A 19,630-nucleotide genomic window follows, 5' to 3' on the forward strand; every position below is an offset into this window, starting at 1 on the left:
TTTATCAAAGTTGATTTTATCAATGGACCTCTTATTTAAATTGACAACATACAAGGCCTTGCTGAAAACCTACTTGCAGTTTTAAAGTAGAAAAGCAATTTCTAAACATTTTCCAGAATTATTTTTGCCTCACAGCAATCTAAGTACAGTATCAGAACTAGTGCACTTTACTATGTAAGCCAGCTTAGGCTTTGATATCTATGTAGCTTCATAAATACAGCACAAGAGTCAGATCTCAGCTTTATGGTATAAATATTTGGATTTTTCTTTGAGGCTTGCCCAGTTGATCCTGGTTACAGGAGTATCTCATTTTGTGAAATATCAGAATATTAGATCATAGTTTAGATGATGCAACTTTCTCCCTTTGACAGCTAAGGCCGTGATCCCATCCAACCCCATACGTGCAAGGTCAGATGTGCTACTCAAGTTTAAGCTGAAGCATCTGCCAAATGGCGCTTAGAATACAGCTGTACTAAAGGACATAATAGAAAGTGTTGGCTTTATGGAGTAGGAGGTTAGATCTAAATTAACATCTTTTATGCAGGTTTTCAAATCATTTAAAAGTCAAATTAGAGCTGTCTAGCCTCAAGCTGCTAGACATCCTGAGATGCAAAAACCTGCATGAATACATCTGTAATACTCTTCTCAGATTACCTACTTTCCTAACCAAAACTAGTTTTTCACATGATTCCTTTTAGTACAAGCCACTTTACACGAGGCACACACAAGGCTACGTTTACTGGGCCTTTCAGTATGCTAGGCCTGAGAGAAGTGAGGAAAACCATCCAAAGCCTTCAGCAAAATGGTGAAAAGGGACAGGAAAAGAAGATCAGAGAGAGGACTAGTGGCAAGAGAACAGAACCTGTCTGGAGTTAGCACCTGCTGTTCTAGACAGTTCCTTCAAGCTGCATCACATTGCCGAGGAGTCCACAGACATTGGCAGAACCAAATCCACATTAACAACAATTTGCGAGTTCATTTTCCATGCACGGTTACTGCAAAACATGAAAATTTGGCTATGTCTTCCAAGTACAAAAGACACAACAGTTTTTGAAGACAGGAGTCTCAAAACCTAGATCAGGAGATATATACATCAGCTTGTAATACACATTCACGTGCAGCATCCAACTGCCAAGTTCAAACATCCTTTACCTGCACTGTAGGTCAGCATCACAAGGCTCCCTGTTGTCCGTACCAGCTGGCAGTGCATGACATACAGCCCACAGGCAGAACCCACAGCATTTGAAGAATTTACTCCGTCCCCCTTCATGTTAGCTCAGTCTTAGGGAACTCGTGTTCCCATCTGAAACTGTACTAGTCTGTATGGCGACTGGGCTGCTAAGTGGAAAATGGAAAGGAGAAGAAAGGATCACACCAGCTGTTCCAAGTGAAAGGCTGAGGAGTCAAAACACTCCTCCTAGACACACACTGCATGCCAGCAGCCATCCCACTCCTGCCCACTGCCAAGAGGATACTCGGGTGCGAGGGGGACACAACAGAACATCTTTAAAGAGACCATCATTGGGACATAAACTCAAAATGCAACTTATTTCACAGAATGTATTTCAGGTTATATCTGTTAGGTCATTCTTCTTTCCAGGGATTCTGAATTTTCCTTACATTGTTTTATTCTTGCATAGTCCATAAATATATGTTACTAATGTCAAGAATGTACAGCAAGCTAGATGCACAAAAGAACAAAAGCAGAAGCAGAGCACAGGATGCAGTGTAGGGCTAGATCAACAGATGTACCTTTCTAAAGCTGATTTAACTGGAAAACCACAGCATGGTTCGTCTCTTCCACGGAATGTTAGCCCTCGTGGAAATAAAGAATCCCAATATAGCCAAGATTGAATGCAGGTAGTTTTGTCCATCTCATCCATGCTCAAATCTGCGGGCTAAGAATTTAAGTGCAATGAAGACCCATACCATGCATTCCCTCTAAATATCCTGGCTACAAAGCAGCAGGTTGAGCCCTTTTGCTTTCATTGTACCATTAAATACTATGTTTTTTTTCAGTATTTCTTACTGGAAGTCCCTGTAACACCTGACATTCTCACTTTACACAGTGGGGGAAAAGAAGTTCTCCAAATTCCCCATCTCATTCTCCTCTCTCTAAAATGAGCACCACCTAGGGTATATATTACAGTGGATTTAAATTAAGAGCTCTCCAAAGCATTACACCCTGCAGTATTTTTTTAAAGCAGGTTTGATGATTATTAGCTTACAGCTGTGCTTCAGAATAAAGGTCAACTTTAGCTAATTGCCTGCAACCTAATTTTCCCACATTCATACATAGCAGCTTCCCAGTTCCAGCTATGTGGGACAGAGATTGAAAGCCACACGATTAGCCCACCAACTCAGAGGACTTCACAAGCATGACTATTGGCAGAGGTCTGCTGTGGAACCTGATGCAATGACAAGTTTCTTTACTTATTTAATAGAAATAAACCCACTTCTGTGCTGCAGCCAAGCTGCATCAACAGCTGTCTCCCTGTTACAGCTTGATTACCCTTTCGAACTGACAGTAAAAGCACCTTTGTCTCACAGCTCAAGTGAAATCTTGGTACAGCCTGTTCTTTGGTCAGATAAACACATGCTTAGTTTCAGATATAGACAGAATACACAACAGAACGTACCTTCTGCTGAAATCTTTCCATAGCTGTCTTTCTATAGAGGTAGAATGCTTTGAAACAAGAATGCAAGTTCCTTTAAGTCCTGAAGAAACTGCTGCCAGAAGACATTTGCTGCTGGCCAAAGGTAAAAGCAGACCACACAGTTACCTTGTACCCCAGTCAGATCTCCCAGAAGTAACTGTGTCAGTACTTTCTAATTCAGGCCTTAAAACCACACAATTCCTAAATAAAACCTAGCAAACTTTAATACAAGCAGTTTTAGCATGTTGAAGGAACTTTCACTTCTTTACAACTTTTCTCTTGTACTGACATGTTGATACAGGCATGATGAAGTTTTAATTCCAAATAGAACATATTGACTAACAGAGGTAGCTTTTCCATAAAAAATATCTTGGAAAATTAATATTTTAACTATTTCTGAAACCCTTAGTCAGAACAGCGGACACTATGCACCTGGAGTAAAACATGGGTACAAGTCAAATCTATCCCAGCTATCTTAAAAATATTATTATTTAGCACTTCAGTATCATTTCAGATGAGGAAATACTCAACAAATCTAGGCTACCACATTGTTTGACATCAGCCTTCCCCCTACCTAAAGTAACAGATGTGCTTTTCTTCATTTCTAAATACACAGTTAAAATAGTAAATGTTGAGGTCTAGAAAAAGGTTATTCTATTTTGGGGTAGTCTATACCCAAAAGTTAAGTAGAGCAGGATTAAGCTAGAATATTCCAAAGATGTTGAATCATCAACCTGATGTTTTCAATTCCCAGACAGTCACTCAATCTTTAATTTCCACTAGTATCTAATGGCAAGTCGGTAGTAGAAAATATAAAAACGCCACTATTCTGCATCACCTAATTGCATATATCAAGCTGCTTAAAACCAATTTAGCAATATATTCAGTCATTTATAACACTTCAAGAAAAGCCTCAAAGCATTGTGTTATGAGTTACAAATTCAGCTCTTCTACATTTCATATACTGTACCTGCAGCAGATGTTCGCAGTAAGTGGCAGTTTACATCTGTATCTCCACTTCATTTATTGGAAAGCATTAAATGATTTCAAACCGATTAATTAATAAATAACTATTCCTAGAGAAGTTTGACGAGCTGACAAAGTTCAAAAGCTGGCAGTGTCCACATACAGGAACTAAGGCAAAGGAGCAAATAAAGCAGAAATTGGTTTGGACTCTACAGCAGCAATACGGGGAGCACGGACCCTGAAGCAGTTTAGCACTAGAAAAGATGCCCTAAGAGAAATTCTTCCCATTGTAAGTGCACATGTAGAGAAATGCCCAGGTCAAGATTGTAAGGGATTTCTTTCGCCAAACAAAAATCAGTGTATTTTCCAGATGTTTGAAAGACTCCGCTTTCTTCAGCTCATGATGACTATTAATATTTATCCTGTGGTTCATCTGCATCACTAGCCTCTGTTTCGCTGCTCTGAGAGAGATCTTGTTGGCTCTCTACTCTGTCCAGTTCCAGAAAACTAGTAATGAGTTTGGCAACTGCTTCCACATCACTGTGGAAAAGAAGAAACAATGTAAGAGTTAGTGGAACTGTGGTGTTGACAAAACAAGAACAGGCACACTAATGCTTAAAAATAACTGCTTGAAGGGCCAGTCAACATATGGCATAGAGTATGACTGACAGCATCCCACTTGTGAAGGCATATCAAGCCAAGCCATTAATTCCACATCAGAACAAATCTCTCCTTTTCCCACAGTCCCTGCTGCAAGATTCCGTATTATTGATGCTTAAAATAAATCCACTGTTAACTGATAAATACACTGAATGTTTGCAAAATAGAATGAATCCCCTCAGCGATTGCACAGCTGAACTAGTGAATGTAACTACAGCAGACATGCAGCACTACAGGGAATGTGGGTATCTAAATGCGATCAGTCTCCTGATGTGAGTCGGTGTTACCCAAATATCTGCAATTGAAAGCAAAGGGTTTAAAAAAGTTAAACTGAGTAACACAAGATCATATCAGCAAGTATGAAAATGGAGCTAAGATGAGTCTCCACAGCTGGCAATTACTGTCCCACGTGATCGGTATTTCCCACCTTATACATTCTAATTTTTCAAAAAAGTCCACACCGCACCTTCTACAGCCCAGCACTGCACTCTGAGTCAGTGGGTGGGAAAATCCAGTGACAAATCGTAGCACAACCAGGTAACCCTTCCCAAAGTAGCGCACAGTCTCCTCTTCCACATTCACATCTCGGATCTCATTCAGTAGAGCCACAACTGTAAGCAGATGTAGAAAACAAAACAGTGTGTTAGCAATACAGTAAACTCTCTGCACCGCTACTAGTGACGTGCGTGACTGGGACTCCATGCCCTTGAGGACTATTGCTCTGATCCCGTACAGCCGGGGCAGTCCCCCAACAGCGTACAATTGCTGAGCTGTTCAGGCAACGCAAACAGGGAGAGCCTACAGCACCTATTACCTTGCACAGGCCCTCACGAACAAGATACACTGCCTCCCAGGAGCTGGGGATCATTAGTTTATTACTTATGTTTCCCACATACTATAATGACAGTTTTTACCTACTCTGTACAGAAGAATAGTTAACAGATTTGAAGTTTACGGAGATTGAACAAATACTGAAAAGTTTAACTGTTTAGAGTATCTGCTGATCTCTGCATCCTCACGTTAATGCTACTTGAAATAGTAATTACCAAACAACCTCTTGGGAAGAAATGTGGTCAGCTCCCCAACACACAAACATACACTAAAGAAAAGTTCAAAACCATTAAAACATCCTTCTGTCCACATCTCTTATCTTCCCATCTCCACAATGAACTGTTTAAAAACCAGTTCACCTTAAGAACATTCCAAATTTTGTCAGTTTTCTAGGCATATTGAGAGTTGGTTTGATTTAGACTAGAAAGTAGAACTTCAAAAAAAAAATCTGGCATTGGAGAGGATCCTACTTCAGTTCGCAGTGGAGCTCCTCTCTCACAGTGACTCAACCAAGTCACATACTATACTTCAACAAGCTTAAAGGAAAAGAGATTCTGCACTAAGCTGAGCCTACTGAATATGCTGTTTTAAATGCATATGATATATGTACAGGATATAACATGCCTGCTTGCATGCATCTAAATATTTGCCTGCTACCAAAACCAGATTATAGAAATTGCAACTCCTGGCTCCAAAATTTAACTTTTTCCACCAGTCCCACCTGCAAAGGAGGCTAGCTAGGGAAAACGTACACCTGCACACTAACATCCCGAAGGAATGGCTAAGACTAGTATGGGAAGCAATGTGTAAGACTAGCTACCTTGGATTAAAATAACTAACAAGATGCATTCAACACCCTAACCTGAAAAAAACCCCAAACATTTGGGTCCTGAGAGACAGTTTATTACATCTGATGCTTGAGAACAAAGCAGATCTGGAAACTGATGTGACTAATTTGAGTACAGAACTCGAGAAGCTTCTTTAAATGGGCATGTATGCATTTCTCCTATCTGCTCACCACATTTGCTACCACAGATACTACTTTCTCACCTTGTTCATTGCCTCCTTTTGAGAAGGTCAGTATTTTTTTGTAAAGGCTGAATGTTTTTAGGCAGACTGTTCCCTTGTTCTTATCAAATACAGCTTCCTGTAAAATTGAAAAATAAAAATCAAGATTTTCTCAAACATCATCAGTGCATCAGTAGCTATGCTTCAAAGTAAAATAAAAATAGTTACATGGGAAAATAATCTTGGTAGCACTGAAAAATACATAGCTATTTGAGAGACATTCCTCTATTATTAGACTGTGAAAAATCACCATCTTGCTCTTGGCTTTAACAGAGACTTTACCATATCTTCTGTGTTAACTCTAGAAGGAAGCTAAAGTTGGTTTCATTGCCCCTCTTGCCACACCCCTTATGTAACAAAAACTTTGCCTGGAATCAAATTTGAACACTAACTTGGAGCTCCTGAAATCTCCCCTGTTGGTGTAGGCATCAGGCCTACAGTATAAGTATACCGCAAAGGTAAGTTCTAGTTACACTTTTCATTAACACAGTCACTAACTCCACCCAAATACCAGTGTTGTGCTACATGGGCCAAGCTTATACTAGATTTAAAATATCACTGACAGTTAATGAAAAGAAGATGTCCTGTATGTGTGGGTTGCTTATTCTAAAAACAACTCGGGTCAGCAAGGTGACAAGTCTGGATAATGGGTTATTGCTCTCAGTCCAACTCCAAACAAATCAACATCAACAAATTATAAACCAGCTTTACAAACACCGCTTTTCCCAGAGGAAACCAGCTGAGTAGCCTGGAAGGTTAGAGCTACGCTATTTAGTTGTCGTTCTGTCATTAGCTGGAACAGAAAGTACAAACTTGTGTTGTAGCAGCTGAACGTGCTATTCTTTCTCCCTCTTACATTAGAGGAAGAAAAGGCCACAAAACAGCTTGGGGCAAGCATCCCCTTAAAAAATACTCTTACATTTAGCTTCATGTTTTCATGCTTGGGCAATAAAAGAATTATTGCCCTAACTCTAGTCCTAGTATAACAACCCCAAAGGGTTCCCTCAGGAGCATAACTTGTCTGTTTGGACTGAGCAAGTGCATAGGGCTGCTGGAGTCAGCAGCTGCCAACTGCTTCTAAACTCGCACAACCTCATTTCCCAAGTTCAGCGTCTTACCTCCCACTGCTCCAGATTCTGTGCTGCCACAAAGAAACACCCGGCCATATAGAAGAGCTTCCATGCCAAGCTGTCTGTACAGTGAAAAAAAAAAAAAAAAAAAAGAACACATTTAGGGATTTTTTTTTCCTTCTTTGGTATTCAAACAGTTAGCTTTAAAAGCAACATGCTCCCTTTAAAGGCAACAAAAGGAATAAAGGTTTTTCTGATGCAACATTTTCGCCTTTAATTGTAACACAAGTTATTTCACAGCTGTCCCAGGATAAAAATACAGAAACCCTTCAGATATTTTTCAAAGACTCCATCTACACTGGCCTCCAAGCCATACAGAATTATAAGCATATGTATTATTGGCAAGGTTGTAACATCACTACACATCTTTCTCTTCCCTAAAAGCAAAGCATCTTGAAAGGCATCCACAAAACTCTCAACCTGCTCTCAACCACCAAATATTTGTGCTGCAGAGGACAAGGGTGAGGGACAACAGAAGTTCACTGAAGCAAACGTGTTTCTTCATAAAAGGAAGAAGTCAGCCCTCGACAAACAAACATTTGCATTTTGTGTCCTGGAAATGTTTACATATAGCTGTCTAAGCAATTTGTTTACTCGGGCTTTTACTAAAAGCAGAGTAAAACTATGCTCAGTATTGTTTCAGAAAACTTTGTTGCAATGTCTTAAGAAAAAAAGCTGATATAGCTGCTGTATCAAGCAGCTTTCGCTGGACTTTACTCTTTAAATAAAAATATATCGATTATATTGGTTGTATATTCCTACACACTATTAAGTTATAAAATTTTATGTTAACAGGATGCAGTAAGAGAATCACAGGATAAATTCCTGCAGTATAAATTCCATAGATGGAAGGACACCTGGCATTTGGTGCAGTCTGCTCTACTGCAGTGGGGGCAGGAAGCAGCAGTAGCTGTCTGTTCTCTAAAGGTGTTTTTATGAGTAATCTCTGCTAGTGATGATTTAACAGTTTCCAGAGAAACAGAGCACTTCCATCAAAGGCAAGGTAATCATTTCATTATGGTGGCACACAATCATTATATATCTTCCCAGGAGAGTTTTGAGGACCAGCTAATCACATTTATAAAACACTCTGAAAGTACAGAATGCCAGAAATTACCAAATACCATTATTAAAAATACTCTTGCAAATGGAAAGGGAGGCTGAGTAAGAAACAGAGCAGTAAAGCATGGTAAGTCATACACAGGCAACAATTACTACTGGATTTTAGTATTAGTGCCACAAAGTGTGATAGGTTCCTATACTGCCCTTGTAAGGCCAGACAGAAGCTGCAGAGAGGAGTCATCGGCATGAAAAACAGATCAACAGGAAATAAACAATTCTTCAAAAAAATTATAGGCCATTACCTGCACTATAATAAGCAGCAGCCAAACCAATAGAGGCTATTCCTAGGAGGAGATGGGAGAAAATTAGAACAAGCAGCCCAAACCATCTAAAATTCCCTGATGAAAAACATGAATATTCACAAGTTCATCACTTTTCAAAAAAGGGACAAATGTGATTGCAATACTGATCACTACATAAAAGAGTCAGTTATTTCTTCTCTGAACTCAGTATAAAAACCCTCCCATTCTGCAAAAACACTAAAAGCACAAGAACTGAGGTCAGAAATAAAAAGGCTGTGACAGAATCAGAAACAGAGCTTCAGAGGGACTCTCAGTCTAACCATTACACCATGCTTCCTCTTGAGCGCCCTACAATTTGGAGCACGCTAACATAAACACTACAACAGTTATTTTTCCCCTCTAAGCGCTCGATGGAGTTAAAAGAAAACTTCTCCAATAAAGTTGCGTCAGAAGCTGCCAGCTCCTTTCTCCCACTGAGGAGGAGCAAGCAGCAGAAGAGTGGTGCCTCATGCCCCAGAGGGCTGCTGCAACTGCAAAGATCTTGTCTCTATGACAGTTTGACACAATGACATCACTGAAAGCGATGACAACTTTGTGATATTACCGCAATGGCATTTACTCAGCTGGAAGACGGTATGTGCCATTTCCCCCACCAGCTCTCTCAGTATGGCCCTAAGAAGTACCACTCCATTTTTTTTTTTTTCATGTTCAGTAGGTTTAAAAACAGATGCCTTGCAGAACATCCTGCATGACTTCCTATTACACACACACAGAGCCGTTAAGAGTTCACTGTCAACCACACGGAAGATCTAACCCCAACATCATTCAACTGCAGATTTTTCTGTTTCTGAAAACCTAAATGTTTTTTAGTGTAAGTACACGTCCTCTTCAGAAGCTCCACATTTATACTGCTGGATGCTTTCTTTTCTTGATCTTTCAGGACTCTCTTCAAATTCTGTCCATAAGCCTCTGAGGTTCTGCAGATGACACTGTCTCACACTGAAACTACCACACTGAGGAAGAAACTTCACATTCATTTAATGTGCAAAAGGAGAATTTCAAACCATGACAACTCCTCTTCTTGAAAGAAAAAATGCTTCAAAGACAGGCATCTCTTATTAAAGGCTCTTTCAGGAAATTATTCTGTAACCCCTTTCTCTTAAAGCAAGATCTGAAATAAACTGAGGAATATTATGGTCTTACCAACAAAGAGAGACCATGATCGGATGCCAGGTGACCTCTTCAGATGAAGATGGGAACTCGTGCGGTTTTCAATCAACATGTACATCTTCAGAAGAAACTCCTAAAAGCCCAGTCTGATTCATGAAACCTCACTGGGAAAAAAAAAAAAAAAAAAAAAAAAAATTAAAACCATTGTCATCTCCAACACTCTCCCTTCCTAGCATTTTTCAGAATTTATCAAGTCTTAATCTAGACTGTAAAAGACATCCAGGGTAAGAGCACAGCCTTTTCCTCACAAGAACAGCAGTATGCACACTTAAAAAAACTGCAAAGAAAAACTCATGTGGAGACTTGCACAATGACATCAGGAATCCGAACTCTTTGAGAAACTTCTTATTTCAGGGGTAAAAGTCTCTTCCTTTCTATCACCACCAGATTCCAGAAAATAATGTGAAAAACAAGAACCTTGAACAATATTGTTGCTAATTCATGCAGCACTTCAAACAAATAAAACAGCAAGAGCAATGGAAAGTTCCTTGACTGCATTTTTTTCCTGCAAGGCAGAGAGAATTGAGTGTCTCCTCCCAACGACAGACCAGCAAGGGTTATGGCCTCAGCCTAACAGTGCCAGTGTCACTTAATGCTGTATATAGCATTCCCATCTTTCAAGCCAACTCAAAAATAAAACCAGGAGTTTACAACAAGCATGTTTGTCTCTCCTCAACAAAACCATGCCTTCAGCTTAGACAGAAACTAACAGTAGAGATTAAAAAGACGGGTACTAATTAGAACCAGTAAGAGCTGCAGAATCCCATGCAGCATTTTCAGCAAGTTTTTACTATTTATAGCACTAAAGTGATTTAATTCTGGCATGATTGTGAGCTCCAGCGCAAAACCCAATCTTACCCTAATACTATCAGCACAAACATAAGGACTGATCTGTATGAGATGCAAAACGCGCAAGGACCCAGCTGATCAGGTTTGTCACTTGTCAAAGGACAGGCTGCTTACTGCTTCTCTTGCACATGTTGGTTGAGATGCTTGTCACTATGATGAAGACCTCGATCCAGTAAAAGTAATAGGAAGTGAAAGCATGTGCTCATCATGTCATAACGTTAGCAGGTTATACATTGGCCTTAATAATGGATTTCTTCTATTTTGTTCTTTTTATTACAACCTTCATACCACTGAAGGTAGTGGATTTTGAGAAGGCTACCTCAAAAGGCATTTCTAAAAAGGGTATCTACTTTTCTAATCAGCATGATGAAGATCAAGATCTGTGAAGCATACTAGGAACTGCTGGAGCATTAAACAGCCTGTTTACTGTTGAAGCCAAGGAACATCAACTCCTTCTATTGACTCAGTACTTCAATCATTAAATAGCCAACTCTTTTGCTCACAGAATCAGTTCGTAGGAGGTTGGCATTAAGCTGGTGTTAGCTGCCCATAATAATGTTTCCAGAAGAATACCAATGCTCAATAGGTTTTTTCAATAACCATGAAAAACACTTAGAGAGCAGGCCTAAGCACAGCCATATTCTTACAGAAGAAAAGTATGTGATTCTTAGTCCTTTAGTCACCTTGCTGTTCTTAGATACTACATGACACACACAATTCTGCACCAACTGGCTAGTTTAGATATAAAGCTCTAGGGGATTTTTTTTTTTCCCATTTAATAAAGCAGATGTAACCAAGTATTTTCAGTTAGATAAAAAGCACATACAACTGATTTTAATCTCTTAGGAACATATCTGAGAGAATCTGAAACCGAAAGACACAAAACCACTTATGCAGAAGACACACTCCGTCTCCTCCGGATGTCAAGCATCAAGCTTTAATTTCCAAATGACTCCAGTGAGTTGCTCCCAATATATCGGAAAATATTTCTGCGTGTACAAAGCCTTCTCCTGCCTGCAAGCTAAAAAATACCACTACATTATCAAATACATAAAGCTCACTGCAGAAATGTGTCCATATTTCACAAACAACACACCCTACTTAAAACATAAATCACATACATACCAGTTAAATCTATTAATGCAAGCTACTCCATCTCACCCCAATCTTCATTCAGTGAAGTTCAGTCATGCAAATGCCAGTATCAGCTTAATGGTGGACGCTCAAAGTCAAGCGCATTGTCTCCCACAGAGGCTGCTGCTTGTAAAATAAGTGCCTCAGGGAATAAAAAGCACCAAGGGAACTTTCTTAAAGTTACATTTAAGGCATAAATGTGCCTTTAAACGAACACAAAAGTTTTACTATGATAATTTTACAATTACAGAGAGAGAAAGAGATATTTTTGGGCAACTAATTTTGCTTGAATTTGTTGCGCTTAACATTAACCTGATCTTCAACACCAAAACACTTCCTCCAAGCTCTCGACTGAGGGTGAGCTACCCAAAGCTAGACAAACAAGCACCTTGAAAACTTCACTGCAAACATCAAGCCCAGACCATACAGCGGGCTGAGCTTTCTTTACCTCCCAGTCCTGCACCTGCCTCCCCCCAGTGACACCGATGCACTAACGGGTCTCCTCCTCAGCGATCATCCCGTTAGCGAGAGGATCTGCAGCGCGCTGCCAACACCAACACAAACCTCGGTTTTACTTCCCCGACGTGAGGGTAACAAGAGCCCTTCAGCCGGGGTCCGCCCGCCGCACCCCTGCCAGGCCGAGAGGTGAATCGCTCCCGGCCAGGGGCTCCCTCAGCAGCGGCCCCCCCAACACATCTTCCCCTCGATCAAGCCCGCCCCGGGACGGGGCGGCGTCGCCCCCGCCAGCCACCCCCAGCCACGCCGGCGGTACCTGCCCGGGCGCGCAGCAGCACACCCGCACAGACGCGCTTTGAATAGGACGCCCGGGCTCCTCCGCTTCCTGCGGCCCCGCCGCCCCGCACCATAGAGGGCGGCTAGGGCGGGCCGCTGCGACGCCCGTCTGAGGGAGGATCGGATGCGCCAGCGGCCATCTTGGGTGAGGGCAAAGAAGTGGGTAAGTAAACCTCCCGCGGCCCCTGGGGCTTTCCGTGTGAGGGGAAAAGGGCGGGCCTCGGCCAAGATGGCGGCTCGCTGCCCGCTTTGAAGATGGCGGCGAAGCTTGTGGGTGCTGCTTAGGTCAGAACGTTGATGTTTTCTTAGGCTGTATGGCTTTAACTGTGCTAACAAAGAGGTGGAAAAGTCTTGTGTTGGCAGAGGAGAGAGTTGAAAGTCTGTACGGTGAAGCTGGGTGTGTGGGAGGACTTTACTGGGGACAGTTGGTGGCAGTTTACTACATCTGCGCTGGGCGGGGAGGTTGTCACCCACTGCACAACATGGCCTGGCAGGGCTGAAGGGCAAGGGAGGGCTGAAGGGGGTCCCTCTATATAGGGAGGTTGTCTGGGCTGTCCCCCATGCTTGGCCAGTCCTGCTGCCTACAGCAGCCATGAAAGGCAGTGTAGCGCTGGGGTCTCCACCGCTGCCCGTGCGCACCTTGCGTGTGGGGCAGGAGCAGTCCCAGAGCACCCGCACTGTGTGGTAGCCATCACTTGCTAATACTTCATGTCTATTTTATGGGTAGGAGGCTGCAGTAAGGTGAGGTTTGTGATTTCTCAGTGTTACAAAGTTATCTCAAGGCGGCTGCTCAGAGAAGACCTACTAGTGGGGCCTTGATTCCCAGTGACAGCAGCTAAAAGCCATTGCTTCTCTATACTGGGTGTGTCTATCGGTATATACCCCCATGAATAACTACATGTGTGTAAGCAGAGCTGACTTCTTTGTTTGAAGTTTCCCATTCTTCCAAATGTGACTTTTGATGCTTGTGAGGGGTTTTGCTGCTTTTTTTTTTTTTTTTGTCAGTAGTAAATTATATCAGTGTTGTTTTATCACAACTTTTGTAATATTTGGCATTTTTTAAGCTTTAGCTTTCAGTACTGATAACTATGATGGTTATAATAATTGAATGCAATGTATTTTTGGATAGCTGTTATAACTGAACAGAACTGTGAAGAAAATTCATGCTATCGTTCTAAAATTGTGGAGGAATTGCAAAGCAGAAATCAAAGTGATAATCTTCAGGTTTAACACTGATGTCATGAATTCCTGTGAATTGTGTGTCAACTGAAGGCTTAAGTTTGGAAAATCTGTTTGGGGAAGAAAGTTTCTAATTCACTTGAAATACTGAGTGACTTTCCTGTTGTGGATAGTTATGTGGCAACGTTTAAAAAATCCTTTGTGTTTCTAGTTCAGTTAAACATCATTCACATGTGAAAGCTGTTCCTATTCAAAACATTAGAGCAACTGCTCATCTCACCTTTGGGACAAAATGGCTCACGTGCAGACATCTGTAGTTATGCTTAACTTCTTAAATTCTCTTTTTGTAAGCCAGTGTATAACTTAATCGATACATTATATTTGGTACTCTCAGTTACACAGTAATGTGGTCCTTCCTGAATGACATACTCAATTTTTGGCTTTTTTCCTAATATGAATCCAGATACTCCAGAGTGTTTGCTCAAGGCCATAACACTGTAGAAGTTTGTTCAGCTGTTCCTGATCATCACTGTTGGTGAACAGTAACTGAGATTTTGATCAGACGGTGTTTTTCATAGTAGTCCAGAGTGAACTGTTTGAAGATGAGAAAAAAAACCTCTGTGTCCATAGTATAGACTTAGCTGACTGTAAGTAGCAGAAAATACAAACTGATCAGCAATTTTTGTGTACCTATTTTAATGGGAAAAGGCTACGAGGAACTGCAAGAATGAACTGGTATGCTTGTGAGTCATGAGATAGCAGCTGCTGGATTTAGATGTAAAATAGGAAATAGTAAGTATCACATGTTCTCAACTCAAACAAGCAGCTGACTGAGTCTTATGGGAAGAAATTTATGTAAAAGCAGCTTTTATAAGTAACCAGTTTTTCCAGAAACCAAATGTTAAGCCATTTTGAGTGATAGAAGAAAAAGATTTCTTTTATCTTGAGTATAGTGAAATAAGTAAGAAGCTCATCTACCCCCTCCACTCAATATAAACCACACAACATATCACTCAATTTTATTCTGTGTTACTAACTGCAGAAATATTAGCAACTGTATACTTCTCCAGTTCTGCAAAGACCACAATAGGATAACCTGATATGACTTATAATTAAGTTAGAAATTGTTTAAACTATAGAAAATACCAGACACACACACAATCAAGCACTTGTCCAAACTGGAATGTGGCAAGGATCCTTGTGAGCTTTTGCTATTGATTAATGGTTCTTAAAACATTTTTTTCTGCCATCATCTGGGGATTTTACACCAGCACTTTGAAGTAGGTACCAATAAAAAAAGAAAGAAGGAAACACATTTTAAAAGCTTGATCTTGGACTCAGAGAACAGCATGAATTCCAAAACATGTTGCTGCAGAAACAAAAACTATTTGCCAAAGGAAACATTCAGAAATATGTAATTGACTATTTGTAGACTTCTTGCTTGATTATAGAGATTTTTGTAAGGCATTGTAAATACACTTGTAACTTTTAAGTCATTGATCTGAAAACAAGAACATATAGATATGGCAGAAATGGCCTTTAATTTGCATTAGTTCAACACTACCTACCAATATTTCTGGTCTTTTTTTCTTAATTTCAGACCATTTTCTTAAATATTCTTTTCTAGCTCCTTTATACTACTTTTTTTCCTCCCAAGGTCTTAAACTTAGAAATTCAGCAGTGCAATAAGCATGTGATCTTATTAGCATGCCAGGATAAAATTCCTAGTGTACTTGATTTTAAACAGTCTGTTGGAAACAGTCACCAAACCAGTATTGTTTTGTGGCTGGACTGAATTGTCTGCAAGTCTCCATTATAAATGAGATCATCCCATTGAACTCTGTATGGTGCCCCACTGACCTCTGTGGGAACAGCATGTATAAAGCCTGGGGAGTACTCATTTCATGGAATACATGTTTACCAGCTGTAACTAAGATTTATTGCCTAATTCTCACAGCTGTGGAGTGGCATATGCTGTCACTAACTTGAGGCATTTACACCTTGCAACGCCTTGCAAGACTGATACATAACCTTTAAAGCTTTCTGAAGGTGTTTGCAGCATATTGTTTTCATACAGAAATACTTAGTTTTTTATTTCATTCGTGGTGTTAATGCTTTAGATGCAGGTATAAATGTTAAATGTAGCAGTGGAGGCCAAATACATCAAGAGAGGCCATAAAAGCAAGTAATGCTCTTAAGTGCTACCTACTGTTGAGACAGGAAAGCTTTTATATTGTGAGCGGTTTTTTGGAAGTAGCCTTGCAGCATTGCAGAGGTAGTAACTGTTACATCCCCCAGGGCAGATTAAAACAGGATGGTGCTTTCTTTTCTCCTGTTGTCACGCGCAGTGCTGATAGTAATTGATCTGATGTTCTGTGGGAAAATGGCATAAATAGTTAATAGAAAGCAGAAATTGCTCTTAGCAATAAAATAAATGGGACATCTGATTATCTAATGAGTACACAAGTATAATCTTATACCATGCATTGAAACATGGATTTCTTGCATGCTCCTTAGTTTGCACAAGTTCTTGCTCTTTTTTTGTTTGAATTCTTAAATTGAAATTAATTCAATCCAGGTATTTCTAAGCCAGAGAATGAAGTAGGTATACTTAAGCTGTGTACTGAAGATGTCTTCAGTGTTTCAGTGTTTCTGCCAATGTTTCAATTTTAATGTACTTATCTGATTTTCATTGTGAATATAAAGAAATATGGGGGAAAATAAAAAATATTTTAAGTATAATCTGTGCAGAGTTATAGAAATATGCAAAACTGTCATGTCTTTTGATGAATCACTATATCGAGTTTGTATAATAAATGTAAGCATAATCATCAAAGTGTGAAACAGAAGGATTTTAGCTATGCCTTCAAGTGCAAATCTCAACAAGTTCCTAATTTAGAACTTTCATCTGTGCTATCACTATATTTGTCACTGCAACTATGGCTATTGTATCCTTGCGGAATAAGTTGCAAGATTGGCACAGCTTTTTAGTATGACAATATTCATCCAAAGGAGCAGGAAACAAGATGTCAGCTAATGCTACATTCCAGCAATTCTGTAGGAAACACAAATTCTTAAGTTTTACAGGGATTGCTCTGGAGTGATTGTAGTGCTTTTAAAGAACTTGTGTTAATATGCTACTGTGAAAGCATTTTGAATTAAGATAGCAGAAGCACAGAAAATTATTACCAAAGCTATTACAATTTTTACTTCACGCTAGGATTAGTGTTATTTTTCCAGGGTGTATGAAGAGCAGTATCAGCTTTTTCTTTAAATGGGCAGTAAGAAAGTGTTTCTATTTGATTTCATTATGGTAAAGCTAAGGAATTCCTGATTTCCTCGACCTCAATAGCTCACCTGTAGTCTGTAAATTAAAAAAAAAAAAAAAAGGCAAAAAGCAGCACACTGTTTTTATATTCTGCTTTGGGTTTATCTTTAAAACACTAATTAATTTGATTGTGAAATCTTTAACAGCCAAATCCACACACATTTGCTTCTCTGAGTGGTGACGTCTGTAAAAGACCGTTGCAGTGAAACAAGCATTTTGAGAGTTACATCCTTGGGTGACAAAATTCTGCACCATGGCTGTGCCTAGTTCTTGTACAGCAGTACCATTTGTGCTTAACAGAAACGCTGTCTGTGGATGAAAGCATTAGAGCTTTCTTGTAACAGGAGGATTTGCCTGGTGCACTTGATAAAAGTTGCAGTTTAGACAGGAAATGGCATCTTTGTTGGAAGTTCTGTGGTTTCATTTCTAAAACGTTATTTTATACTTGAAAAACTTATCTGCACACTTGTAGGTGTACACTTATACACGTCTGTTCAAATGGGCAGTGGGGTAAAAGAGGAGCAAAATGTGAATTGAACCTGAGGTTTAGGAATACAACCATTCTGATGTAAGTCATAAACATCTTCATTGATACTTGGGAGCCTGTGAGGTTGTGGAAGGCTGGTATGTATGTTTAATAATGCTGTACATAGGGGTTTGTGATACCTGCCTGGGAACAGGATCACCGATACCTGTGTTTTGTTACAGAAACGGGAGACCATAGCATATTGGTTAAATGAAATGGTAACGGTTTTGTATTTAGTAACTTCCATAGTGTTTTTCCATTTAAAAGGGACTGAGAGAAGATAAAAACCGGGGCGGGGGGGGGGGAATCTTTTTATGACATAACTGCAGAGCGTGTTTTTAAAAACAGGCAAAGAAGCTGTAGAGGAGCAGGAGACCTTTGAGGAAAGCGGCATCGAGCTGCCGTCAGCCGCGGTGCTGGGTGTCCTCAGCGGACGGGCGGCAGTCCGGCCGGGCCGCGCCGGTCACCCGCGGCCGCTCCCCGTCGTCCCGCCGCGGGTGGGATTTACCCGCCGGTGGGGGGGGGAGGGACCCGGGCGCGCCGTGGGGTGCCCCGTGCCCGCCCCGCGGCGGGGGCGCGCGGCGGCGCGCTGCCGGCGGCGGCTACGTGACGGCGCTCAGGTCCACAATGAGCCCCGGCGCGCGGGGGGGGCGGGGAGGCGGCGGGCCCAGCCGGGAACCTGCCGGCGACACGGCGCTGGGTGAGGCGCTGCCCGCCCCCGCTCCGCCTGACGGGGACGCGACGCACCGCGGCGGCGAGGTACGGCGTCCGCTTCTTCGGCCTTCCACACCCCCCCCCCCCTCCGCCTTTTTGGGTTGTTTTTTGGGCTGAGGATTGGGTTGTGGTTTTTTTTTTGTTTTTTTTTTTTTTTTGTTTGTTTGCTTGTTTGTTTGTTTTTTTCCCGCTAGATCTCACGGCCGCCCGCCCTTCACCTCTGGGCGGCGGGGGCTGTGAAGAAGCCGGGGGGGTGACGGCGGGTGCAGCGCGGCGCTGGGGGCGGGGGAGCCCCGCTCCGCTTGCGGCAACAGGGCCGTGCCGCGGAGCAGCCCCCGCGCGTCCCGGGGAGCCCTTTCCCCGCGTGGGGGGTGCGTGTGTTGAGGGGGGGGGTGGGTCCCTGCTCTCTGGTCGAGCGGTTTTCACCCCGTGGCTCCTCCAAGAGCGCGGCAGGAAGCGCTCGCTGCCCAGCTCGCCCCACGTAACGGGGAGGGCCGGGGGCCGGGACGGCGGCGTTCGTCGGTTGATTCCAGGCCGGTACATGGCGGAGCACGTGAGGGGCGCGGCGGGGCCGCCCCCGCCCCGGGGGCCGCATTGGCTGCGGGCGGGCGGCCCGCCTCGGCGGCGGGGGCGGCGAGAGGGGCAGGGAGGCGGGCGAGGCAACAAAGGGCGGCGGGGACGGGAGGGCCGGCTGCGTGTGCGGGGAGGGGGGGGGGGCGCTCAACCTGCCTTGCGCCGCTCTGCTCCTTGTCCTGCAGCCCCGGCGGCGAGTGACCGCTCGGCAGCCGCGCCAGGGCCGGGCGTGCGGCGGCGGGACCGCAAATGAAGTGCGAGAACTGCACCAAAAAGGTGAGGGGGGGGGGCGGCGGGGCTTTGCCCGCGCCCCTCAGCCGGGGCGGGCAGCCGGCGGGAGGTCCCGCTTTGCCCCGCGGGGCGGGGCGGGGGTTGGCTGCCGGCTCCAAGGTCACCGGCCTCGCCGGCCCCAGGGGCGCGACCCCGCGCCCGCTCCCTCCGCCGGTGAAGCCCCGAGCGGCGGGACGCGGCCGTGGCCGTGGCCGTGGCCGCCCCGGAGCGCCGCGGTCGCGGTGTGCGCACCCAGCTGCTTCATCCTCCCTGCGGGGGTTAAAAAACCCGCTCGGAACTGTAGAGCTGATGAAGCCCGTGGATTTCTGAGGAATTATTTTCACCGTAGCAAATATACT

General features: G+C 42.8%; 2 protein-coding genes across 12 annotated transcripts in view; one reads left to right on the forward strand and one right to left on the reverse strand.

Moving 5' to 3' along the window:
• LOC104355928 (cytochrome b-245 chaperone 1) lies at positions 1-12,785 on the reverse strand. Of its 9 annotated transcripts, XM_033002270.2 has the most exons (9): positions 12,662-12,785; positions 9,880-10,010; positions 8,677-8,718; positions 7,301-7,374; positions 6,165-6,261; positions 4,750-4,894; positions 3,628-3,674; positions 2,640-2,750; positions 1-1,898 (listed from the first exon to the last, which is right to left on the reverse strand). In XM_033002270.2, the coding sequence occupies exons 2-8, from the start codon at positions 9,962-9,964 to the stop codon at positions 2,671-2,673; spliced, it is 570 nt and encodes a 189-aa protein (XP_032858161.1). In that variant the 5' UTR covers positions 9,965-10,010; positions 12,662-12,785; the 3' UTR covers positions 1-1,898; positions 2,640-2,670. The 9 variants fall into 9 exon arrangements, 6 of the variants coding, with proteins under 6 accessions (XP_032858161.1, XP_032858162.1, XP_032858160.1 ...); XR_006166280.1 differs by having other exon boundaries at positions 1-1,891; positions 2,640-4,163; XM_033002271.2 differs by having other exon boundaries at positions 1-2,747.
• The window catches only part of NARF (nuclear prelamin A recognition factor), a 26,190-nt gene continuing 19,337 nt past the window's right edge, over positions 12,778-19,630 (forward strand). The window contains exons 1-2 of one of the 3 annotated variants that reach the window (XM_042802497.1): positions 12,826-12,844; positions 19,187-19,277. In XM_042802497.1, coding sequence (XP_042658431.1) covers positions 19,251-19,277 — 27 coding nt within the window. In that variant the 5' untranslated portion in view covers positions 12,826-12,844; positions 19,187-19,250. Of the gene's footprint in view, positions 12,845-18,342; positions 18,474-19,186; positions 19,278-19,630 lie in introns of those variants that run through there. The other 2 variants (XM_042802496.1, XM_033002260.2) reach the window with 2 other exon arrangements.

The sequence above is a fragment of the Tyto alba genome, unplaced genomic scaffold (assembly GCF_018691265.1).
Source record: "Tyto alba isolate M040663 unplaced genomic scaffold, T.alba_DEE_v4.0 Super-Scaffold_39, whole genome shotgun sequence".
In the NCBI taxonomy this organism is placed as follows: domain Eukaryota; kingdom Metazoa; phylum Chordata; class Aves; order Strigiformes; family Tytonidae; genus Tyto; species Tyto alba.